Consider the following 26,153-nt stretch of genomic DNA (forward strand, 5'->3'; position numbering starts at 1 on the left):
CAATGGACATTTTCGTATAGGATAATAGGCTACAAATTGAGCCTCTTCCCCCCGCGAAGAGGGAGCCGGAGGGGCGGGGGGAGAGAAGAAAGCCAGCGACGTGGTCAGGGGGTAGGGGGGAGCGTCGCGTGCCAAACAGCGGCGGGAGGGGCGAGGCGAGGCGAGGCGGGAGCCTCGTGTGCCAGCCGCAGCCCCACACCTGCCGGGATGTCCGGACAAATAAAGCGGTGTAAACAAAAAGGGGGGAGAAGGACGTGTCACCAAGTCGTGTGAGAAAAGCCTGGGAACAAACGGGGCGCCTCCGTCTCCAAGAGCTCTCCCTTGAACCCGGCGGAACAGCCTATTAAAGGCTTACTTAATTACTTTAATGACTCTGGACAGGCTTTAAAACGCACTCGGCGCTGGGACGGGGGGCTTGCTGGGATTTGTAAACAGGCGATCGTGTGAGACTCAGCGGTGGGACTAAAAGAGGCGACACTGTTTTGTGAGGGTCCTCGCCCCCCGGTGCCCGCGGCCACTGCGACCCTGCGCTCCGCGCCCGCGACTGCTACAGGCGCTCGCTCGCCCGCCGGCCCGTTTACCGCCTCCTTTTCCCGCCGGGGCTGTTGCCATGCAAATGTTATTCCCCGGCCGATCACGTGTCCTTTGAAGGGCCACGTGGATTAACAAAGCTGATCTGCCCCCAGCTCGCCCCCCTCGGCTGCTAAATTTTTTTTTCTTAACTTCTTTAAAACTGATCTTGAATGCATACATCCTCTAAACGCAGCTCCCCTAATCCTATGGAATAATTCAACTCGTGAATGCACTTGGAGCCCTAGATGGCCGCTTTATAAGGCAACCCTCGGAGCTGGGAGGCTGCAGTCTACCTGGGACACTCGAGGAGGCACACGAGGCGGAAAAGTGGACGGGTGCCCCGCGCCACCGCCTCTCCCGAGGGCGCGTACTGACCAGGATGTCAGACAAGCTCAAGGAACGCAAAGTGAGTCGGCTGAGCCCAAATGGCACTTGCGCCCTGGTGGTGGAGGCGTCTGACTCACCGACCCGCCACTTGTGTGGACCGATGGCAGGGAAGTGCCTACACGGGGCTTTGAGTGTGGAGGAATCTCGAGTGGTTTGGGAAGGGGGTGGGATACAGAGAGGAGGGTGCTGAACCAGGGAGACGTCCGTGCCCAGAGGCTGGTGGCCACCTCCCCAAAGGCCTGGGTAGGGTGGCTGGAAGGGGAGCGCGCCAGTGCGGTCGTGAGAGGGCAGAGCTCAAACGGCCCGAGCGTGGCGGGCCAGGAGTCCCTTCCTAGGGCGAATCTGAGCAGTGTGCGCGGCTGGAGAGGCGGTTAGCACGCAGCTGCTATAGCCGCGCCCTTGACGACTTCCCGGGCAAAGCCATCCTAAACGTACAACCCTCTGTTCGCAGAGAACCCCCGTTTCGCATAAAGTGATAGAAAAGCGGAGGAGGGACAGGATCAACCGCTGCTTGAACGAGCTGGGCAAGACGGTGCCCATGGCCCTGGCGAAGCAGGTAACGTTGGCGGCAAGGAGCCGGGTGCCAGGCTTTGGGAGGCCTCTGTGGCCACTCTGCGGAGACGCCCGAGCCTGCAGACACAGAGGGCCTCACTTGCGGGCCCCTCTCAGGGAGCCTGAGCACAGGGCGAGCCTCAGGAGGCTCTGGCGCAGATCCGCTGCTGCGCCCGCTGGCTGGTCGTCTCCAGAGCCACAGTGCCCGTCCAGCAGGCGCCGGGCCGCTGCGAGGGGCCCTTCCTCCTTTTGCAGAGTTCCGGGAAGCTGGAGAAGGCGGAGATCCTCGAGATGACCGTTCAGTACCTGAGAGCACTGCACTCCGCTGATTTTCCCCGGGGAAGGGAAAAAGGTGGGCACGGGTTAGGGAATGGGACGCCTGGGTCAGGTGCCTGCGCCACCCAGAGACCTTGGGGCTGGGAGGGGAGTGACTGAGCGTTCCCGAGAGCTCTACTGGAGCTCCACTCTCCCGGAGGGCAGGGGTCTTGCGAAGGCGCCTCTCCCGGCCCGGCGACAGCAAGGCAGCGAGGGAGAACTGGTTTCCAGGGAGGCTGGTTCCATCGCCTCCTCCCGGGTGGGGTGGGTGGGTGGGGTCAGGCTCTCAGGGAAAGGGGGCGTTTGCGCGTTCCTTGCCAGTCTCTAAGACTGCGCAGAGGAGAGGGAGGGCCTCAAATGGGAACTTTGGCCAGAAAATGTGGTGGGAGGTGCCCTGCACCCGCTCTGGGCTCCCGTGGCAAAGGGGCGCTCAGGGTGTGTCCGTCCTGTGGGCTTTCTCGTTCCTCCAGCAGAACTTCTAGCGGAGTTTGCCAACTACTTCCACTATGGCTACCACGAGTGCATGAAGAACCTGGTGCATTACCTCACCACGGTGGAGCGGATGGAGACCAAGGACACCAAGTACGCGCGCATCCTTGCCTTCTTGCAGTCCAAGGCCCGCCTGGGCGCGGAGCCCGCCTTTCCGCCGCTGGGTTCGCTCCCGGAGCCGGATTTTTCCTACCAGCTGCACCCTGCGGGGCCGGAGTTCGCTGGCCACAGCCCGGGCGAGGCCGCTGTGTTCCCGCAGGGCTCTGGTGCTGGGCCTTTCCCCTGGCCGCCTGGCGCGGCCCGCAGCCCCGCACTGCCCTACCTGCCCAGCGCGTCAGTGCAGCTCGCGAGCCCAGCGCAGCAGCACAGCCCCTTCCTGACGCCGGTGCAGGGCCTGGACCGCCATTACCTCAACCTGATAGGCCACGCGCACCCCAACACCCTTAACCTGCACACGCCCCAGCACCCCCCGGTACTCTGACGCCCACTCCCCGCCAGATTTCTCTGCGCTTTGGGCGCTGCTTAGGAGAAATGCTGTATATATTGTACACATATTGTGTAAATATTGTACCCCAAAAAAACACTGGGCATGGGGAGGCAAAGAGCGAATGAGTCTTCTGAAGGATCTCCCCCGGTAATAAACGTTTTCTGATAAAGACCCAAAGAGAGGGATTTATTTATTATCTTCTGCTCATCCCCAACCCATCCCCTCCGCGGTGCCAAGGGCGCAAGGCTGACAGGGCTCAAGGTAACAGCCCTCAGTAATTTGGTGAGCGGCCCGCTGCGGAGTCTGAGGGAGGCGGACGTCAAACGGAGATTCAGACACATATTCTAGGCGTCGCTGAAGGGCGGGATTCGCGGCTCCCTGCACCTGCCCAGCGCGCATCTTGAGCATTAGCCTCAGAGAAACAGGGGAGGCGAAGAACACTGCCCTTGGCTCTCAAGAAAATGCAAATTGAAGGACCTGCCCCAAACTGACTTAGGCGGACTGTTGCCAGCTGCGACCCGGCGCGCTTCCTACCCGGAGGCAAGTGCCCGACGCGCGCACCGCACGCCCGCGGGTCTGGAATGCGGCGAAACCCGGGCCAAAGCCAGGGCGCGTGGCTGAGTTTACAGTCTTAAAAAACCTCTAAAAAATACCGGAACCAAGTACAGTTCTGAATTGAGGATTGGAAGCATCACTGCTGACAACTACTCAGCGCCAGAGGCTTCCAAGAAGCTGGCGTTGCCTTTTGCGCACAGAGCAGGCCAGCTTCAGAGGCGCTGGGCGTCTAGGCGAGAGATCCACACAGGCCGGGTTGGGAGACGCCCCTTCCCCACCCCGTAGGGGATTGTTCCCTACTCGCCATCCTCCACCTTTCGGCCACTGGTGCAGGATGGAGACCCTGGCCTCTCCGTTTAAATTCTCAGGCTTGGAGAGAAAAGTCCTCCTTATCCTTTCTCCAGTGTGAAGTTTTTTTGTTTTTTTTTTTTTTAAATCTCTCTCCACCCCGAACGTGGTGAGGAAAGTTTGGAGTCCAGGAAAGACTTGGCTAGTGGTCTTTTAAGGGGATTGTGATTTTCAGTTCCAGGGCATCTGTGCCCTACCCACAAAATAGCGATACATCTAAAACGGCACGCTAAAATCCTGTTTCTCTAAGACTCAAAGGGCAAAACAGGGCTCCCCGTCGTTTTACGTAAATAGGTAAAATAAACAATGTATCCAACTGGCTAAATTTGCGTTTGTGGGTATTTAAATTTTTCTTTGAACTTCTGTGCCTCATTAATTTTAATGCCTTTTAAATAAATACTTCGAAATTAGGTAGCACGTTTTCCTCTTTGTTTTCAGAGGCCATTTCGCTGAACTGTGGTGATTTGTCTTCTCCCAGATCCGCTGGAAGACTATAAATTAACTTATTCTATTTTCTCTGGACAGGGTTTAAGAAAGCTCTGACCTAGACTGTTTGCTGAGGTCATGGAATGGGATGACCTGCAATTTGTAAACCATCAAACTTCATTATGCACAGACAGGAAAAAAAAAAAAAAAAAAAAAAAGAAGAAGAAGAAGCCCTCATTACATTGCCCGTAAAGTGAAAATTACACATATATGTTTTGCCAGGAGAAAATCTTAAACTTTAGAGACGGTCTTGCTTGTGAGAGGTTCTTGAAATAACTTGTCTATAAAGTGTGAGCTCTCTCCTTTCTATGAAGTGATAGAGCTGGAGCATGGAAGTGAGAGTGAGACCAGGCGGCCCTCCTGGATAACAAATATACATTGAGCAATATGGGATAAAAACAAATTATGTAGAAATGGGGAGAAAGGATGGTGCCTATTATTGGAACACATGTCTTACACCCATTTTCATCACGCTGGATACAGAATATGAAGAAGGCCTTTCAGGGTTTTTTTCTCTGAGCATTAAGCCAGTCTGAATTCCCTTCGGCAGTGAAGCATTAAAGATATAGTGTTACCCTGGAAATATAAATTATTAATATATTCAGCATTTTTGTCACTTCTCAACTGTTAACCAAATTAGACAAAACTTTCTTTTGCTAAGTAGATTTTCTCTTTGGGATTAGCTTTGGGAATGCACAGGGCCACCACAGTAAAAACTGCGGTCATTTACATATAATTTTGCAAACTTCCACTGGTCCATGACAGTCTTTGTACCTCAAATGTTGGTATTCTTGATTTTTTTCCTTTCTCATTTAACTGTAGAGGATAAAACCCTGCTTTGGATTTACAATGACTTTAGGATAAAAGTCTCCCTCCCCTTTCTCTCTTTCCCCCTTTCTCTCTCTCTCTCTCTCCCCCTCTGTGTGTGTGTACATGTGTATGTTTTGTGTCTTTTTCTGAAACCTTCACCCAAAGTCCCAATTCTCCAGGCTTGGCTAAAAGTCAATCTTGGAATAGTTTGACTTTGCAAAAGATTAAAAATGTCACTACAAAATGGAATGGATTCAAATCTGATTGTGACGTGAATGTGTTGTTCTTGCAGTGTCTCTGACAATACATTACCTCCGGCTTCCCAGCTATAGTCCCCGCTCCTGTCTCCCTCTGTCTGAGTCTCTTATGCCCAATCCCTCCACTTTCTTTAAGTAAGTTGTATAGTAATGGTTTCCAAGAGAGGCCCAACCAAACCTAGAAATAACAAAAAACAGTGGGTTTGGGTGGAGGTAACCCATTGTGATGCTTCTGAAAGGGGCAACCTCTTTTTTCTTGGGCTTCATCCTTGAGTGGGCAAGAATAAAAATAATCATCCCCATGAAATCAAAGGTTTTCTCCAGAAGCTCGAGGAACAAAGCTGATGGCTGGTGCTTGGGGTGGGTCCCTGTGGCCCAGCAGGGCTGGAACTAGTCGCTTCCAGGCACTCCAGCCGCCCCTGCCGAAAGGGCGGTAATACAGAGCTCACTTGTTCTTCCAAGCGTTATTGTACAAAGACAGCCCCGTGTGTCAGTGAGAACCTCTCCAGTCCAAGCTGCTGGATATCAGGAAAGGAAGGTGGAGGAGCTGCCATGGGAAGTGCCTGAGCCCACAGAGGCATGGACTTCTGGGAACCTCACAGTGGGTGTCTGCAGAGAGTAACAACAAGAAATGAAAGGCCTCATGGGTGTGAGGAAGAATTCCATAAATACTTGAGGAATGGCTGAATGAACTGCCTAACAGTGCTGAGCTCCTGGAGTTCTGTATCAGGTCCTCCCTATCCTCAGTTGCCACCCTGTGTCATCAGAGACTAGCAAGTGATTGTACATCCACCCAGAAATCCATGGAGCACCACACACGCATTCTGAGGATTGTCAGAAGGAGCAACAGTCTTGCCTTTGCCTGGACATTCTACCTTGTGGTCTGGCAGCAGGAGACCATGCCTGGCCTGCTTGGGTAGGGCAGTGAACTCTCCCCACAGGTCCAGCTAAATGCAGAACACAACTGCAGAATTTGGGTTCAGAACTAGCTTGATGGAGTTCTGCTCCCTTCACATGGAAAAGCTCCAGGTTGGGCCAAGTCAGCTTCCACCCTCCTTTCTGCTTCATTTATTATTCAGAGTATAGCTTCTGGAGTCGGACAGCCTGGATTTGCATTCCAGCTCTGCTGTCTACTAGCTGTGTGACTTTGGACAAGTTGTTCAGCCTCTCAGAGTCTCTTTCATCATCGATAACAAAAGCTATCACAAGTGCATACTCCCTAGGGTTGCTATGAGGATTCACTGAGTTGGGACATCAAAGCACTCCTGACAGTGCCTGGCCCGTACGGAATGTTCAGTATATGTTAGCTATTATAATAAGTTATTTTTAATCTACTCTGCCTTCCAAAGAGTTAGATTTTTAGGGCCAGTTCAAGCTACAAAACAAAATGCCCAGGCAAATCATGAGAAAAGTCTTTAATCCCAGGGCTTTTTAAACCCCCAAGGCTTGCTCTGGAACAGACAATTGTCTTCATTTAGGAGAAGTCAGGATAGGGGTTTCTAACTTCATCCCACCGTTAGCCTTGGAGTCCTGCGCCCTGCTTCAAGCTATGATTGGTTGTCAGATCCCCTCTACTAAATTTGGAATGCTATCCCTTACAAGCTTTTACGTACAGAAATTTGGCCTCATGTTGTTGTATGACAGCTCTTGTACCTGCAGCCACACACTCCCTACAGTGTAATGCCTATTCATGTACAAATCTTGGCCATTGCGAATTTTTTTTGGCCCATGAGGGACACAAACTAATTCAATGTTCTTAAACATACTTTTGGTAGCACCTCAATGCTCTTCTCAGCCTCCCCTTCACTTTCCGTTTAAGTTTTCCATTCCATTTTTCCCTTTTGCCTATCGTATTTATCACCTACCGCTCCACTCCCGAGTTCACCGTCAGCCTGAGGAGTCAACCCGAGATGCGGGTTCCAGCCCTGCCGCAGCCCCCCAGCTCCCTGGACTCTGTCCCCCAGCTCCCCTCCCTTTCCTGCTTGGCCTTCAGCTCTCCTTCTCCCTGGTTTTCTGGTTCCTGAGGTCTGACTCCCCAACACCCACGGCCTGGCCAGAGGATTGATCCATGTACATGTGTGCCCGATACTTACATGTGTGTCTGCGTTGAGAGGGACTTTTATTCCCACTGCTCCTGGCTCCATGTGGAGGGATATTACTGGAGTGATATTCGCACATCTCCGCATGCCTTTCATATTCCTCAGGGATCTGATTGGAGTGTTTGGAAGCAGGACCCAGGCATGCTCCACTCAGCCCCTTTCTCTTTGGTGTCCACCTGCCCACAGAAGGCAAGCAAGCATGCCCGACTGGCTGGTTGGAAGATGTCTAGCTCTTCCTGTGCTTGTGATGGATAAGCTTAATTCTTTTTTTTTTTTTTTTTTTTTTTTTTTTTTGAGACGGAGTCTCGCTCTGTCGCCCAGGCTGGAGTGCAGTGGCCGGATCTCAGCTCACTGCAAGCTCCGCCTCCCGGGTTCCCGCCATTCTCCTGCCTCAGCCTCCCCAGTAGCTGGGACTACAGGCGCCGCCACCTCGCCCGGCTAGTTTTTTTGTATTTTTTTAGTAGAGACGGGGTTTCTCACCATGTTAGCCAGGATGGTCTAGCACTCCTGACCTCGTGATCCGCCTGCCTTGGCCTCCTAAAGTGGTGGGATTACAGGTGTGAGCCACCGTGCCCGGTCTGGATAAGCTTAATTCTAAGGTGAAATGTTGCAAGCCCACTGTCCCTGTAAACTGATGTCACATCCTCCTGTCAGTTGCAAAAGAGACATTTTAATCTCCGCCTGACACCTACATTTATATATCAAAGGATTCTGAGAACAGTAGGAAGAAAAAATGGTTACTGGCTATCCTAAAAGCCCAGAACCTGGGTGCTTATCTGTGTGCAGCTAGGAATGGAGATACACATACATGCCTGTGTGCATGAGCGGTGCAGGCCCAGGAGTGCCACATACGTGTGTGCAGGGTGTATGCTTGTGTACACAAGGGTGTGCATGAAGGAAACCTAGGGCCAGAGGAAAGAGCTCCCCAATGAATAGAATTGCTAGGTTAGAGCTCAATGGACCCAACTTACTTCTGGCTCACGTGGGAGATAAGAAACTATCATTATGAAAGTCTGGGTACTGGTACCAAAACAGATACATAGACCAATGGAACAGAGACCTCAGAAATAACACCACACATCTACAACCATATGATCTTCAACAAACCTGACAAAAACAAGCAATGGGGAAAGGATCTCCTATTCAATAAATGGTGCTGGGAAAACTGGCTAGCCATATGCAGAAAACAGAAACTGGATCCCTTCCTTACACTGTATACAAAAATTATCTCAAGATGGATTAAAGACTTAACTATAAAACCCTAAACCATAAAAACCCTAGAAGAACACCTAGGCAATACCATTCAGGACATAGGCACAGGCAAAGACTTCATGACTAAAACACCAAAAGCAATGACAACAAAAGCCAAAATTGACAAACAGGATCTAATTAACCTAAAGAGCTTAAGCACAGCAAAAGAAGCTATCATCAGAGTGAACAGGCAATCTACGGAACGGGAGAAAATTTTTGCAGTCTACCCATCTGACAAAGGTCTAATGTCTAGAATTTACAAGGAACTTAAGTAAATCTACATGAAAAAAAAACCATCAAAAAGTGGGCAAAAGATGTGAACAGACACTTCTCAAAAGAAGATATTTATGCAGCCAACAAACATATGAGAAAAGCTCATCATCACTGATCATTACAGAAATGTAAATCAAAACAACAATGAGATACCATCTCATGCCAGTCAGAATGGCGATTATTAAAAAGCCAAGAAACAATAGATGCTGGCAAGGATGTGGAGAAATAGGAACGCTTTTACATTGTTGCTGGGAATGTAAATTAGTTTAATCATTGTGGAAGACAGTGTGGTGATTCCTCAAGGATCTAGAACCAGAAATACCATTTTCCCCTGCAATCCCATTACTGGGTATATACCCAAAGGAATAGAAGTCATTCAACTATAAAGACACATGCACACGTATGTTTATTGCAGCACTATTTACAATAGCAAAGTAATGGAACCAACCCAAATGCCCATCAATGACAGCCTCTATAAAGAAAATGTGGTACATATACATCATGGAATACTATGTAGCCACAAAAAGGAGTAAGATCATGTCCTTTGCAGGGACATGGATGACGCTAGAAGCCATCATCCTCAGCAAACTAACACAGGAACAGCAAACCAAAAACCACATGTTCTCACTCACAAGTGGGAGTCGAATAATGAGAACACATGGACACAGGAGGGGAGCAACACATATCAGGGCCTGTTAAGGGAGTGGGAAGCAAGGGGAGGGAACTTAAAGGATTGGTCAATAGGTGCAGCAAACCACCATGGCACACACATACCTGTGTAACAAACCTGCACATTCTGCACATGTATCCAGAACTTAAAGTAGAATAATAATAATAATAAAGAAAGTCTGCAAATCTGTGCGATTATACTTTTTGACCAACTCCCTCTATAGCAAGTAGAGCTGAAGCAAAACAGAAGAGTGGCAGCAAGCCGCATTGTGCTGAATAGGGGCATGGGAGATGGGGGAAGTTATTGAAATGCTAGTAAATGGGGGTGGGAAATTGAATGGAGTAGGAACTCTGGGCTGGACTATAGAGAGAGTGAGAGGAAGAAGGACCCCATGAGAATTTGGAACCTGAAGCAAAGAAAAGTCCCAGTACCTTTTCCCTTAGGCGATTGGTCAGCACACACAGCCCTGCTGACTCTTTCAACCAGTGAAAGGTTGGTCCTTATCCTCCCCAGGTGAAGGGAAATGCATAATTGTTGCAACATTGTCCCATTCATACAAACCTGTTTCTGGAATGGCTTCAGAAACCCTAGGTATGAAATGCTGACAAAATTGTATGGAATGTGTGTTCTATGTTTTCTCTGGACTTTCGTTAATTCTTATAGTTAAATAGTACCATTGCTAGAGGCATTAATTATAGCATCACTGAGAGGCATGGTGATTAAGAACATGGCCCTGGAGCTAGACTGCTGAGGTTGGAGTCCAGTCCAGGCTCAGCTGTTTTCTAGTTGTATGACCTCCAGCGCCCAGTTTCACAGCTCTGAGTTTCAGTTTGCACCAGGTGAATGGGACCGGTGTGCCTATCCCACTGGTGGGTGGACGGATTCAAGAAGTTAACAGAGCAGTGGCTGGATAATAGTTTCAACTCCATAGCTGTTAGCTATTAGAACTGAAATCTGGCCGAGCACGGTGGCTCACGCCTGTAATCCCAGCACTTTGGGAGACCAAGGTGGGCAGACCACCTGAGGTCAGGAGTTCGAGACCAGCCTGGCCAACACAGTGAAACCCTGTCTCTACTAAAAATACAAAAATTAGCCAGGCATGGTGGCATGCACCTGTAATCCCAGCTACTCAGGAGGCTGAGGCAGGAGAATCGTTTGAACCCAGGAGGTGGAGGTTGCAGTGACTCAAGATTGTGCCAGTGCACTCCAGCCTGGGCGACAGAGTGGAACTCCATCTCGAAAAAAAAAAAAAAGAAATGAAATCTGTGTGAGATTTCGACATGGATGAAAACTGTATCCCTTAAAATTGGTTACTTACTTACAATATTGAATTTTTGAAAAATTGTTGATATTGTCAATTCACTGCCTTTTATTTTTCTTTGAAGCAGTCTTAATTTTAGCATTTCTCTCTTTTTTCTTTTCTTTTTTTGTTTTCCTGGGTGATTGTCTTTAAAGCACCTCCCTCTTTGCATCAGGGAAAATATTAAGCATGGAAGAAAGGAGGCTGTGTGGCAGTGTGCGCCTATAATCCCAGCTGCTTGGGAGACCAAGGCGGGAGGATCACCTGAGCCCAGGAGTTCTAGACCAGCTTGGGCAATGTACAGGGACCCCATCTCTAAAAAATTTTAAAAAGGAAGGAAGACAGAGATATTGTTTAGTGCTGGTATTACAGGTGTGAGCCAACACGCCTGGCCCAGAGATCTTTTTCAGAACTTGCTAAGTATCAGGTACGAATTCGGCTCCAGAAGATCCAGGTGTTAAGAGTACAGAGCAGCCACTGGAACAGAGCAGCGGATTTGTCTTAACGCTGCATTCACACAACAAACACACTGTTTGGAGAGGCCTCCGTGGAGCTGGGAGAAATGAAGAGGGGGCCACCTCGCCCAAAAGCGCCTCTCTGACGCCTCCCAGGGCTTGCCACGGTGGTAGGTGGTTTCCCACACAGTCCCTGCATTTCGTCCCCACAGTACCCTCTGCAGTAGGCCTCATCACACACAGCCTGCAGCTGAGGGCCAACACAGCTTGTCCAAAGCCATGTAACCATTTCACAGCAGCATCAGAACTGTAACTACAACATGTGTGCTCCCCAGTCCAGTGCGCTTTCTTCTACGCAGCAGCTGCCAAATCAGCAACATCTTCATACTCCCTTAGAATAGCAAGGTCTAAGGCTAAGTTTAGAAATACTCTTCTCTCCCGGTGTAAAGTTGTCGTCCTCCGTGATTTCAAAACTGAGCAGTTGAGTGTCCCAATGTACGGTCTTTAAAATTCAGCTTTTAAAAAAATCACATCCCTTTCCATTAACAATGTTTTTTTTTTTTTTTTTTTTAGAGACAGTGGAGTGCAGTGATGTAATCATAGCTCACTGCAGTCTCGACCTCTCGGGCTTAAGTGATCCTCCCACCTCAGTCTCCCGAATAGCTGGGACTCCCGGAACATGCCCGGCTAAGTTTTTTGGTTTTGTAGAGATGGAGTCTTGCTCTGTGTCCCAGGCTGGTCTCAAACTCTTGGGCTCAAGAAATCCTCCTGCTTTGGCCTCCCAAAGTTCTGGGATTACAGGCATGAGCTACCACACCCAGCCGACATCCCTTTTAAACTATTTACCAAAGCAATGCATGCTCACATAGAAAGGATAAAGCAGACTTGTCCCACCATCTAGATATAAGCACTGTTAGCTTTTTTGATATGCTTCCTTACAGTTTTTTTATGCACACATTAATTTTAAAATACATCTTCAATAGCTAATACACTTATATGGGACAAAATGTCAACTATACTAATGCGTATGTGGTGACAAGTAAATCTTCCTCTTGTGTCTGTCCCCAGCCATCCACTGCCCATCCTAGGAAGCAGTCACCAGCATCAGTGTTTTCTGTATCCTTTAACAGATAGCCTGCACAGACACATAAACTGAGTAATTTTTAAATTCTTGTTTTTTAAAAACAGTATGTTATTTTATGAATAAATACAAACACATATCTAATTTTCCTTCTCCCCTAGAAGTGACTCACCTTCCGTCTTACCGCTTTCCCGGCATTTCACACTCAGATTTGTCCAAGATGTTGCACAGCCAGTCAGAATGACCTTGAGGTAGTCCTTGCTGGTCAGTCCAGCATGAGAGCAATCAAGCTGGTGAAGGCTTTTCCCCATAAACATCCCACCTGAGAGAGACAAGGGATCTGAAATGACACAATGCTGCGTCTGTCCCCAGCAGGGCTGCATGTGTACTGGGGTGTGAGACGCTGGATCACAGCTCTGTGTGCAGCATCCTTCCAGCAAACCAAGTCTTTCTACGTGGTAAGGGTCACTGGCCCATTCCGCTCCCTGACAATTCTGTCGCCTAGAGTACCTGCAGTTGCCTGAACTTGCGGACCTCTCCCTGGCCTTTGCAGAGACTCCTCTGCCTCAAGAGTCATCCCAACACCACCCCAGCAGCCTCACCTCCCTTCTTTACATGGCGAACTCCAGCTTCCTCTTTAAGGGGTAGTCTCCGCCTCTTTTGGGAAGCTTCCTCTGATGCTCCATCTGCTCACCTCCCGATCCCCATGAGGAACTGCTCTCTGTTCCTCTTCAGAATGTGTGCACGACCCCTGCCGTTCATTTAACAAATGCCTGTTAAGTGCCTGTGCGTGCCACGACTGAGAGAACTGGAAGCAAGGCAAGCAATGTGCTGATAGCAGATAGAGGCTATTGAGGAAGGCATTAGATACAGTAAGTAATTATTAAAGTGTGACAAGTCCAAAAGAGGAACTCTGGGGCATGGGCAGAGGGGATCCACCTCAGAGGCTCTCAACTGGTCGAGTTGAGGCAGAGAAAGTTGCATTTCAGCTGATACCAGAAGAAAATGTAGGAATTAACCAGGTGAGATGAGAAAGAAAAGGAAGAAAGAGGTTTCAAGTAGAGAGAACATCGTTGTGAGGGCCCCGAGGCATGCAAGAGGCCCTTTTGAGGAGCTGGTGGTTGTCTAGCACGGCCTGTGAGTTGTTGGAAGACTTGATTAGATATGCCTTTCAATCTCTGGTTTCCGTGTAGAGAAAGAACTAGAGAGGAGCAAGACCCGACATAGGGACCAGTATTTGTAGCATTTACGTGGGATTCCTCTAGAAAGAGCCTGAAGCCCAATATCCACTTAGTTCAGTCTCATAATTCTGCACTATTTTTGACAGCTGACTCATCTCCAAGCTTTTTAATAGGGCACTAGATCATACTCATGTTTTCAACCCCAGAACTTAGCACAGAGTCTGGCACAGAGTATGGACTCGAGAACTGTCTATAAAAGACCAATGTAACAATTCCTTATGGTAGCTGAAGCTCTGAGATGAGGCTCTTTTTTTTTGTTAAACTGAGTAGAGCAAGAATGCAACACAAAATGGAGTCTCTTACTGTTTCTGATAAAATGTGCATTTAAGGCCGGGCACTGTGGTTCATGCCTGTAATCCCAGCACTTTGGGAGGCCAAGGTGGGAGGATTGCTTGAGTCCAGGAGTTTGAGACCAGTCTGGGCAACATAGCAAGACTCTATCCCCCCAAAAGAAATATATATATGTGTGTATATATATATGTGTGTGTGTGTGTGTATAATTAAAACAATAGCATCTTTATTACACAAGTGCCAATTTCCAAACTTGAAAACAATGACAAGTATTTTCCATAGTAGTGGAAGCGACCTGAAGATCCAACCGCAGGTAACTGGTTTCCGGTAGCCACTGAAACTGATCCTGAGGAAGAGTGTGCTTGACATGGAAATGATAACAACGACTTCAATAATAAAAAATACACATCTATAAGAATAGGGGTCGGGCGTGGTGGCCCACGCCTGTAATCCCAACACTTTGGAAGGCCGAGGCGGAGAGATCACTTGAGGTCAGGAGTTCGATACCAGCTTGGCCAACATGGTGGAATTCTGTCTCTCCTAAAAATACAAAAATTAGCCAGGTGTGGTGGTGGCCATCTGGAATCCTAGCTACTCAGGAAGCTAAGGCAGGAGAATCACTTGAACCCAGGAGGCCGAAGTTGCAGTGAGCCAAGACTGTGCCACTGCACTCCAGCCTGGGCGACAGAGGGACTCTGTCTCAAAAAACAAAACAAAAACAAAAACAAAAGAATAGGCCAGGCATGGTGGATCATGTCTGTATTCCCAACACTTTGGGAGGTTGACATGGGAAGATCACTTGAAGATACAAGTTCAAGACCAGTTTGGGCAACACAGCAAGATCCTGTCTCTATTTTTAAATGAATACATAAATTAATAAAATAAGATCAAACAAAATAGGCCTGATGTAAACACGGCCAAATTGCACTGCTCAGTTATGGGGATAGGATTCTGAGTGTTAGCGAACAGAATAAAGATAATGTAATGCCTCATAAAAGCTGAACACTTTAAAACATCTTTTTATTATAAAATAAAACAAAGATCCAGGAAACCACACAAAGCAAATAGGGGCTTCATGATTTGTCTTCAGGTGAACAGCCTTGTAACCACCACCCAGGTCAAGATAGAACTTTGCCCCTTCCCTGTGACCTCATCCCAACCACAACCTCTTTCTCCCCAACTAGCTAACCACTATCCTGATTTTTATAGTAATCATTTCCATGGATGTTTTTAAAACATAGTTTTAACACCCAATTGCATCCCTGGACAGTCCAGTTTTTGTCTTGCTCATTTGAAAACGTTTGGCATGTTTTTCAGATCTCTTCTAATCCACACATTCCCCTTCCATCTTCGTCATTTCCTTACAATCCATCTGTTGGATCAATACATTGGCTACTTGGCCAGGACAGTCACAGAGCTGGTGGAGCTGTAGTGAGCTGCATATGTTCCTCTGTCTTCTCTATTCCTACAGCTGGATCCAGAGGCTGGATCCCACTCAGGCTTCATCCGTTCTGCTAAACTAAGTGCTTTGTTTCTAAACAACTGGAATGAAGTGTTAATAAGTCTTCATTTCACTTTGGCCCCTTCAGAGTTGTTCCCAGCCTCGCCTGTCTGCCTGCCTCCCACGTTCCCGTTGCATCCGGTCCTGGGCTGCCAGTCACGGACATGCTCTCCGTGCCCCCTCACACTCCTATTGGCTCTAAGAGTCGCAACGCTCATCGGTTCCTCTGACTTGCACAAGAGTGACTACCTTGTCTCACTTCCTTAGGCAGAAGCCACTGGCTTATTGAGCTGGGAGGTTCCAGTGCAGTCTATTCACTGACACTTCGCCTACCAAGTGAATAGAGAGCGATTCTCTTTTTCACTCAAATACCCCAACCTCTTCCCCATTCATTTCCCAAATATTACTTTCAGTCACATGGAAGGAAAAAAATTGATTTGAAAGTTTAAAACTGCTCCAATGACCTCATTTACAATTCTGACAAGCAGCTTGAGCTCACCTTTTAACTTCTGAATGCACTTTTGGCCCAGAGACATTTAAAACATCACAATTATTACCCATTACTGTCATTGTCGTATCCTATGATCCAGCTGATGAGAAATGAAGTTTGATCAGGGTAGTGGATAGCTTTGAACTGCCATCCTAATAATTTAGATTTATGGAGCATTATTTTTTGAGGAATTAAAAGTACCTTGTCAATTCATTTTTCTGGAGGTGAAATAACAGATCCTAATTCTCAGAGCAGACTGAGCCAGGCAGCCAGTTCTGCCTACCATAGCACTGACACTCCACCGGCCTGGGCACCTCCCTCCCCCTCTCCCCCTTGCAGTCCATCACCAAAACCTTCAGTCTTTCCACTTGTCTCCATATCCTGTGACATTCTCGTAGTTCAAGCCACTATTTCTCATCTTTGCCACAGCCTCCTAACTGGCCTCCCGGGCTACATTTTTGGCTTCTCAGAATCTGTTTCCCACATAGCAGTCTGACTGGCCTATTTAGGTGGAGTTTAGACAGTGTTTAACCTTTCATTGCTGCAGGTAAAACCCAAGCTCCTCCCCCCAGCGACAGGACTGTGCTCCACTCTTGCCCTCCTCCCTACCCTCATGGCTTTCTGCTCCCCACGTTACTGCCTCTGCACCTGCTACCTTGGTCTCCCCTGGTGCCTCAGAGCACTACAGGCCTTTTCAGCACAGGCCTTACAACGCCTTCCCACTACCTCACCACGCTCACCAGCAGCTGTCAGCAAGGCTGTCCTGTACCACCTCCCCTTACCCACCCAAATATCTGGTGGTAGAAACCTGTTGCTTTTCTCTCCTGCAAATTACTTACCGTAATTATTTTAAACTTTCTCAAAATATGCATAATATAAAATTTGCCATTTCAATCACTTTTAAGTGAACTGTTCTGTGGCATTACATTGCTGTGCAGCTGAAACAGACCCAGTAGTCCCACAGACAGTTTTTTTGTTTGTTTGTTTTGTTGGTTGGTTGTTTTTGATAAACATAGAAATAGACCCTTGTGGTCTTAAAGCTTAAAACTTTCATTTGTTTAATCTGAGTGTCCTCCTCAGGAAAGCACTCCCAGCCCTCTCAAAAAGTATCAAAGAACTGAAACTCACCAAATCACTACATCCAGACAATGAGACCCAGGCCCCTCATTCGCCAGGACTGGTTCCTTCCCCCTTCCAAGTTCCTGTTTTCCCGTATGTGGCTACATTTCTTCCCTGCTATATAAAGCCCTAGTGTTAGTTGATCAGGGAGATGGATTTGAGACTGAGCCCCCATCTCCTCAGCGGTAGCACCCAGTCAGAGCTTCCTCCCGGCAGTACTCGCTGTCTCAGTGGTTGGCTTCCTGTGCGGTGAGCAGCAGGACCTAGACCAAACCCTGGCATTTGGTAACACAACCATCACCTGCATCCATCTCCAGAGCTTTTTCATCTTCTCTTAACTGAAATTGTACCTATTAAACACTAACTCCCTATTCCCGCTTAGCCCAAACCCCAGGTAACCGCCATTCTACTTCCTGTCTCCATGGATGCAACTACTCTAGGAACCTCATGTAAGAGGAAGCATATGAGAGTTGTTCATTTGAACCGGGTGCAGTGGCTCGCACCTATAATCCCAGCACTTTGTGACGCCAAGGCAGGCGGATCGCTTGAGGTCAGGAGTTTGAGACCAGCCTGGACAACATGGCGAAACCCCATCTCGACAAAAAATACAAATTACCTAAACATGATGGTGTGCACCTGTGGTCCCAGCTACTCGGGATATTGAAGTGGGAAGATTGCTTAAGCCTGGGAGGTGGAGGTTGCAGTGAGCAAGATCATGCCACTGTACTCTAGCCTGGGCAACAGAGTGAGACTCTGTCTCAAAAAACAAAACAAAACAAAACAAAATGTGCTCATTTGTAACTGGCTTATTTCATGTAGCATAATTTCTTTAAGATCATCCAGGTTGTAGTATGTATCCGAATTTCCTTCCTTTTCAAGGCTGATTAATATTCCATTGTATTTATATACCACATTTTGTTTATCCATTTATCCATTAATGGACACTTAGGAGGTTTCCATCTTTTTGCTATTGTGAATAATGTTGTTATAAACATGGATGTACAAGTATCTGCTTGAATCTCTGCTTTTAATTCTTTTGTGTATATATCCAGAAGTGGAATTGCTGGATCATACAATAATTCCATGTTTAATTTTTTGAGGAACCCCCATTCTGTTTCCGACAATGGCTGCACCATTTTATATTCCCATCATCAATGCAGGGGGTTCCAGTTTCTCCATATCCTCACCAACACTTGTTATTTTCTGGTTTTTTTTTTGTTGTTGTTGTTGTTGTTGTTTGTTTTTTAATAATAGCTATTGTAATGGGTGTGAAGTAGAGTCTCATTGTAGCTTTGACCTGTAGTTCTCTGATGCAAATCAAACATTCCATTAATGTTAAACATCTTTTCATGTGCTTATAGGCCATTGGAATATTGTTGGAGAAATGTCTATTCAATTGACATTGAATTATTGTATGATCCAGCAATTCCACTTCTGGGTATATACACAAAAGAATTAAAAGCAGACATTCGAGTTCTTTGCCTATGCTTTTGTTGTTGGGTTGTAAGAGTTCTTTGTATATTCTGAACATTAGTTCCTCATCAGATATATGATTTGCAAATATTGTCTTCTATTCCATGGGGTGGCTTTTCACTCTGTTGAGAGTGAACTTTGATGCATAAAAGTTTTTAATTTTGAAATCCAATTTATCCGTTTTTTTCTTCTATTGCTTGTTCTTTTGGTGTCATATTCAAAAGTAACTCATAATGTTAAGTTATATATTTATTTGAATGTTTTATTACATAAATGCCTCCTTTCATAGTCTATAAGATATACAAAGACTGAAACCTCTGTTTTGGTCACCATCATATCCCAGGACCTATCCCATGCCTGGTGACTAGTGTTTCATCACATATATTTGTAACCTGGTAAATGCATATCTTCTGATACTTTTAATTTGTGTTAAATGATACTTGATAACTTATATACTTATATGAAAAAATATTGATTAACAAAGGTGATTTCTGTGTGATATTTAATTCTCACTGAAAATTCACACTAAATTAATTTAAATTAAATTAAGTTAATTTAAATCAGGCCACATATAAAGTTTCAAGAAGTGTTGGAGGAAAAAACTAAATGCAACAGAAACTGTATCAATGGCATATTTTAAAAACATACTAGCTTTTTTCCAAATCTTTACAGACTAAAAAATGAAATGACTAGAAACACATCTTCCAGCTTTTAGCCATTTCATTTCAGATCTGATGTAACTTCATAATATGTTTCTTCATTCTTCATTGGCAGGTATTCAAAAGTGGTATAGACCCGCTTCTTAGATCAAATGTGGGGGACAACTCCGGTGCCCTAGGTTAAGTGATAGCCCAGATCAAATGCTAACTCTCCCTTTCCTCTGTGATTTCGTAACCCTTCAGGAGAAAGCTGACAAGTATTCATCTGCCTCGTAGATCAAACAAACCCACAAGGGATTCTCTTTCATTCTTCTGTGCTTCTGGAAATTAAAATAGAAGGGACTTGTATTGTCAGCTGCAAAACAGCAGGGGGAGCTCATGAGGTTTTTAAGGCAGCTATTACTAGCCGCCCACCCCCTCCAAAAACATTGCATTAAGTATACACTTAACAGTACCAAGGAGAAATTCAAAGGGAAAAGGAAGTGCGAGTGAGCGCGTGCACACACACAACACACACAACACACACACGCGCGCGCCTTCTAATGAGAGGTGAAAATGGACACGATCCATTGTTTAATAAAGGACAGACAAACTAACACTTAATCCAGACCTCTGAAGCCACCTCTCAGACTCTCCTTACTACCCTAACAGTCCAGTGTACCCCTGGGTACCCAAGACCCCATCACTGCTCTTGATTCTTGACCATCTTTCTCATGTGTCCAAAGTTACTAGACAGCTGGCTTAAAACTATAGTGCTTAAGTTTTCCAAACGTGTTCTTAAATATGCAGTGAAATTGTTTTGGAGAACAACTTAAATAATATTTTAAAAATTAGGCTATAAAATGTATGAACTACAGGCCTTTGTCACTGAGGAGAAAGAATGAGGGGTTCAGGGTCTATATCCTGATTTTTAGGTTCAGGGTAAGAAGTCACTTCCTGTGAGGACAGCGTGGCCAGAGAGGAACAGAAGAGTATTTCCTGTGGGGAGAAATCACAAGTGACACTGCTATTGCTTGCCATGTTGTCCTTTGAGTCTTAACCTGGGACACAAGAATCAATGGTTAGCATTCATGAGTCATCAACAGCTGTCATTCTGAGGCCTACCAGAAAGCTAAGCTGTGAAGCCGTGGATAAGCACACACAGGGCCTCGGGCAGCTGACGGGGCTTGCCAGGACCAGGGTGGGATGTGAGGTCTTACCTTTGCCCCTCCTCTATCTACAAGTATGTCTGAATCACAGATGAGCATCTGAGAACGCATCTTGAAACACCTGTCACCTCTCCGAGAGGGGCTCATTTCTGGCATTGGGAAAACAGATTTTGGTGAGTGGCCACAATGTCTCACAAACTCCCTGAAGTTCAGGGCCTTGTTTTGGTTTGTGGTCAGTGTTTGCCAAAGAATACAGCTCTCTCCTCATGTCCTTTCAGGATGAATATCAAACCTTTCAAATATTGTGAGTCCTAATTGTAATGGAACAGTGGAATTGTGAAAGGAAGTAGGATAAATATGTGACTATGTAGAAATAAGCTACTAGCTCTGTTTTATGCCATTGACTTTTCTATGTCTGGACACTTTTTCAAGGGCTTTATAGAAAAGCAAATTGCAAACTAATAAAGTGTTTTCAATAAACTCCATCAAATGAATGCATGCATAAATTACACATAATTATAAATTATGATATTTAATTTTCCTTAAAGATTGTCTATTTGTTCTCCCAAACTATACGATAATTTATTCTTTAGAAAAGCATATATTTTCAAAGAAAAACTATAGTAAAGACAGACAGTACAACAGTACTACCTTAAAAAAAACTCTTTAAAAGAATGTAAGCTTTCTTACCTCTTTAAAAGGAAGTACATATTTTCCTGGAGGAGGCATCAGAAGCTCCTTTCATCTAAATCTTCAAATTCTTTTTCTACTGCCTGATAGTGTTTGGAAATCAAAAGTTTATTTATCTTAAGCAACTTTTGAAGAAAAAAAAGAATAAAGGAAGCTTTACTTATTTTCTAAATACTGATTTAATTCAGTTTTAATACGAGGAATCTGAGTATTAGGTTCCAATTTTTATGTGAATTACATAAAATATTAAAATTACTAGGAACTCCAAATCACAGTGATCTTGAAGAACTTAGAACAATCCAAGAAGTCAACATAGCTGTAGGATGCAGTTCATATCAATATACTGAGCAAAAATGAGATATTATGTGTTCCTTTTTCTGTAATGTTGATCCAACTAAGTGTCACAATGAGTTAAGTAGAGCTAAGTCATGCCAATTTTCTGGGACTTGATTTCCGCTTCAGTAAAATGAGGGGTTTCAATTAGATGATTCTTAGTCTTCTCCCAAGAGCTAATAGTTAGAACTGTGGCCAGGTGCAGTGGCTCAAGCCTGTAATCCCAGCACTTTGGGAGGCAGAGGTAGGCAGATCGCTTGAGCCCAGGAGTTCAAGACCAGCCTGGGCAACATGGCAAAATCCCACCTCTACAAAACCCACAAAACGTAGCGGGGTATGGTGGCTTGTGCCTGTAGTACCAGCTATTTGGAAGCTGCGGCAGGAGGGTCACTTGCGCCCAGGACGTTGAGGCTGCAGTGAGCCATGATGGCACCACTGCACTCCAGCCTGGGCGACAGAGTGAGATCTTGTCTCAAAAAAAAAAAAAAAAAAGAAGAAGAAAGGAAGGAAGGAAGGAAGGAAGGAAGGAAGGAAGGAAGGAAGGAAGGAAGGAAGGAAAGAAAGAAAGAAAGAAAGAAAGAAAGAAAGAAAGAAAGAAAGAAAGAAAGAAAGAAAGAAAGAAAGAAAGAAGGAAGGAAGGAAGGAAGTACTCTGGCAACACAAGCATCCACTCCCAGCAGTTCTATTAAACCACATGAAACATAAAGGATCTCCATGCTTAAGGGGCCTAGATCGCTGCCTGATTTTAGAACTAAATGGGTCATACCAGTATACAGCTAAGTCCTTCAAAGAAACTGTGGTAGTGAGGGGAGAGCTGATGGAATCTGAAACGTCCCTTGGTGATAGAAACTCACTTGACAGTAACATAAACAAAGACTTAATAAAACAAGTAGTAAATTCACAGGAAGGAAGAGTAGTCCTAAAATTTACACGTCTAATAAGTCCGACACTTGCTGGGTTGATGGCTATCTCCTCTTAACATATAGCTCAGTAATATATATAGTATCTGACAAAGATGGCCTCTGTTAGGCTCTTCTCACGTGCTAGAAGTCCTTATTATTGACCATACTCACCACCAGTTGAATAACAAACACAATGGTAATCCCAGCTCTTCATTCCCGCACTGTTGGGTCTCCCCATACACAGGTAGGAGGGCTATGCAGAATGATTCTCCCGTGGTCAGGATTCGGATCCAAGGATGCGCTTACCATTCCCTTGCCACTATGGAAATGAGGTTCTGAAAAGGACTCATAAGTTCAAAGTTGTTGGCCTCTGGAAGAGCACAGGGGTCTTTCTCCACTCAACCCCTCCCTTTGGGAGGGATAGATCAGGACATTGCCTTTCACTCTGGCCCCCAAGGCATTTTATCATTCACTATAAGAATGGATGAAATATTTTTTCTGTTGAGTTAAAAGGTGTTGAAGTAAGTTATGTCTAACTGGGTGTTCACTGATGATGACAAATGTTGAGCTGTTGGGCATACTAAGAAATGATATGACAAATAAGAATACCCTAACCCTTTAGACTACCTATTTTCAAGACATTCTGAAGGACACATGGACAAGATGATGAAACACAGCAAGTAAACACTTCTAACGAGCGGAAGATTCAACCCTAACTACCAAAGCAGAGCTTGTGCAAGCTACACTGGACTGATGGAATCTCCTTTCACTAAGTTTGGGCAGTGTGAACAGTGGAACCAAAGCGGATCAGGAGAATAGTTCAGCCTGTTTTCCCCAAGCTCGGTCCCAGGCCTCAAGTCTATTCCAGTGTGAGAGGCCAGAGCACATGGGGCCATTTCTGAAGAACCAGAAAAAAGTGGGAACAGGAGAACCACGAAAGAGGCCGGGCTGCAGAATTGCTGTGTATGGTTGTGCACACGGGCACCACACCAGTGAACCAGGACTAAGGGACACATGAGGCTGGATGCTGCTCTTTATTATTAGATGCATGGTTTGCTACTCCTGGTGTTTGCTGATATAATAATAGCTTTACAGAATGTCAAAGTCAATGGTAATCATCTTCTAAAAGTTCATTAGATATCCAATTGTTAGTTTATCTATGCCTGATTGTTTTCTTACTGATTTTTGCCTTCTGGCTGAGGAAGCTACCAGGAAGTTAAGAGGAGGACCTCACTGATTGGCACAGCATGATCCATCCAGGATCCACTATGATGGGAATTTGAAGAACCTTGGCATACTTTTTCACGTGTGCCACATGACACTTATTTTTGCAAATAGTAAAAGATGTTTTTATTTAACCACATTTTTGTCACTAATCTTTACTCGTTACTTTATCATTACTCATCATTACTTAAACATATGACCAGTGAGAACATGTAGAAAATACATACAAGTGCAAAGAAAAAAAATCCCCAAATTTTGTCAAAATCAACTGTGAACCTTTTCATGTACCATTTTCACTCTGCTCTCTGTGTGTATACGTGTGTGCGTGAATGTATAATATGGATTGTATTTTCATCCTAGTAGGCCAACTATGGAGACAAGGAGAATGGAAATAAAGGTTCCTTAAGAAGGACAGTGATCTTGGGAGTGACCTTGGGTGTGTGACCAGGTGGGATGCAAAGGGGCTTCAGCAGCATCTGTAAAGTTTGATTTCTTAGAAAAAAAAAGAGCTAGACCAGGCATGGTGGCTCGTGCCTGTAATTCCAGCACTTTGGGAGGTTGAGGCGGGTGGCTCACTTGAGATCAGGAGTTCAAGACCATCCTGGCCAACATGGTGAAACCCCTTCTCTACCCAAAATACAAAAATTATCCAACTGTGGTGGTGGGCGCCTGTAGTCCCAGCTACTCGGGAGGCTGAGGCAGGAGATTCGCTTGAACCCAGGAGGCAGAGGTTGCAGTGAGCTGAGATCACGCCACTGCACTCCAGCCTGGTGACAGAGCGAGACTCCACTTAAAAACAAAAGAAAGAAAACAGCTAAAGCAAATCCGGCAAAATGTTATCGTCATGGAATCTAGGCAGTAGGTGGATGAGCGCCTGTTGTATCATTCTGTATATTTTCCTGTGCATTTGAAATATTTTATAACTTCCAAAATAAGGAAAGGCTTGGATTGCCGTTCTGACAGCACATGCCGCATTCACTGCACTTTCACCATTTCTGGGCTCTCTGTTTGCTGCAGGCTCTCTGGGAATGCAGAGGCTTCTGCTTTTTCACAAATTTCTCTTTGCAAAGTTCAAGAACGTCCAATAGAGATTTCTCATCACAAAGACTGGGTAACCCTCTCCTGAAAAGAAAGGTAGAATCATTTCAGCAACCCCTCTTCCTTCCTTAGTAACGTAAAACGTTGATTGTCCTGAGTGCCAGGGCCTCAAAGAGCACCCAGCATAACTGCGGGAGAAGAGTAAGCATTGGACCCAAAACGGTAAGGCAGGTGCTTGAAGTGACATTTGCTCTTTCCCATTACTATCCTGAGATGATCTGAAAGGAGCTGGGCACATTCCTCAGCCCCGGGCTCAAGACTCCCTGAGCCTAGTACAAACACATTCCATCCTCCCATCCCACCACATATCGCCATATATCTCTCAAACTCCCTGAGCCCAGTATAAACACCACCTGGAAAGCCTCCGATAAGGAGACAGCCGTTCAAGGTTTTACTGAAAGCACGGGAGCCAAAAGAATTTCTTTGTTCCCCTGTAACTTTCGGGCTATAAAAAGCAAACGCTCGCATTGTTCGGGGCCCTCTTGTATACTGTAGAATGGAGGGACCAGGTTCGAACTTGTAGTAAAGATCCTTGCCACTTGGCTTTGACACTGGACCCTGGTGGTCTTCTTCGGGGAACAAGCGATCTGGGCATTACAGATTAATCTTTTGAAGGTTGAAAGTTTTTGTGTTTGCTTGTTGTTGTTGTTGTTTTTAGACAGAGTCTTGCTCTGTCACCAGGCTGGAGTGCAGTGGCGTGACCTCAGCTCACTGCAACCTCTGCCTCCTGGGTTCAAGCAATTCTCTTGCCTCAGCCTCCTTAGTAGCTGGGATTGCAGGCACGCACCACCATGCCCGGCTAATTTTTGTATTTTTAGTAGAGATGGAGTTTCACCATGTTGGTCAGGCTGGTCTCGAACTCCTGACCTCAAGTGATCCGCCCACCCTGGCCTCCCAAAGTGCTAGGATTACAGGTGTCAGCCACTGTGCCCAGCCTGAAAGTTTTTTTTAAAATGGTTCAGAGATGACGCGTGTAAATCCATGCCTTCTGGTGCCTGAAGGGCTTGTTTGAGCTGGATCGTCCTCGACATGGGAACTATCACTGTGTTGGGAGCTCGCCTCCCCGTGTGTCCCACAGTGTGCTCTTCCAGAGCTTCCTGAGCTGAGGTGCTCGTTAACAAGAGTATCCTGACTGGGGTCAAGACTAGTCACCTTTTTCAAATTCAGGTGATGGCACCAAATTCTTGGAGGGCTTTGGCAATTCAGCCTAGGTAATCTGTCCTTCTGGAAAATTGCTGAAATACACCAAAATACATAAAAATCCATTCTTAAAATTTCATCAATAAAAGGAAGTGTAGAATGAGATTTTAAAATTCGATTGTGTAGTAGATTTCCATGTGGGTAGTGGAGCCTACTTTTTCCAACTTTCACGTGGTACTACAGTTTTCATTAACATCTTCCTTGGGTACTCAAAGATTCCCTGCTGCTAGAAAGTAACAATTGTAAGACTCCATGTAATACAGCAGGGTTTTCTCTGATGGTCCGGAAGAAGGAGGGAAAAAAAATGACAAAGAAAATCTTCTTGAAATTCCAAAAGACTTGACAGTCAGAAATGGAACACTCTATCAGAACTGTTGAAGGATACTGAGCAGTTGA

The 26,153-nt window shown here is 45.9% G+C and overlaps 1 protein-coding gene and 2 long non-coding RNA genes across 8 annotated transcripts in view; 2 read left to right on the plus strand and 1 right to left on the minus strand.

Annotated features, from left to right (window-relative positions):
- Window positions 1-517: 517 nt before the first annotated feature.
- HELT (helt bHLH transcription factor) lies at window positions 518-2,980 on the plus strand. Of its 2 annotated transcripts, none has more exons than XM_037988097.2 (4): window positions 518-979; window positions 1,412-1,516; window positions 1,768-1,864; window positions 2,298-2,980. In XM_037988097.2, the coding sequence occupies exons 1-4, from the start codon at window positions 953-955 to the stop codon at window positions 2,795-2,797; spliced, it is 729 nt and encodes a 242-aa protein (XP_037844025.1). In that variant the 5' UTR covers window positions 518-952; the 3' UTR covers window positions 2,798-2,980. The 2 variants fall into 2 exon arrangements, with proteins under 2 accessions (XP_037844025.1, XP_037844033.1); XM_037988105.2 differs by having other exon boundaries at window positions 2,301-2,980.
- A 17,007-nt stretch (window positions 2,981-19,987) lies between these two features.
- LOC103236619 (uncharacterized) overlaps window positions 19,988-26,153 on the minus strand; it is a 39,938-nt gene continuing 33,772 nt past the window's right edge. For 4 of the 5 annotated variants that reach the window (XR_012093520.1, XR_012093521.1, XR_005239020.2 and 1 more), the window contains one exon: window positions 19,988-24,581. This is a non-coding gene — a long non-coding RNA (uncharacterized lncRNA). The remainder of the gene's footprint in view (window positions 24,582-26,153) is intronic. The other variant, XR_012093517.1, reaches the window with a different exon arrangement.
- The window catches only part of LOC119622383 (uncharacterized), a 56,416-nt gene continuing 54,862 nt past the window's right edge, over window positions 24,600-26,153 (plus strand). The window contains exon 1 of the long non-coding RNA XR_005239022.2: window positions 24,600-24,719. This is a non-coding gene — a long non-coding RNA (uncharacterized lncRNA). The remainder of the gene's footprint in view (window positions 24,720-26,153) is intronic.

This window comes from Chlorocebus sabaeus, chromosome 7 (assembly GCF_047675955.1).
Source record: "Chlorocebus sabaeus isolate Y175 chromosome 7, mChlSab1.0.hap1, whole genome shotgun sequence".
NCBI classification, from domain to species: Eukaryota; Metazoa; Chordata; class Mammalia; order Primates; family Cercopithecidae; genus Chlorocebus; species Chlorocebus sabaeus.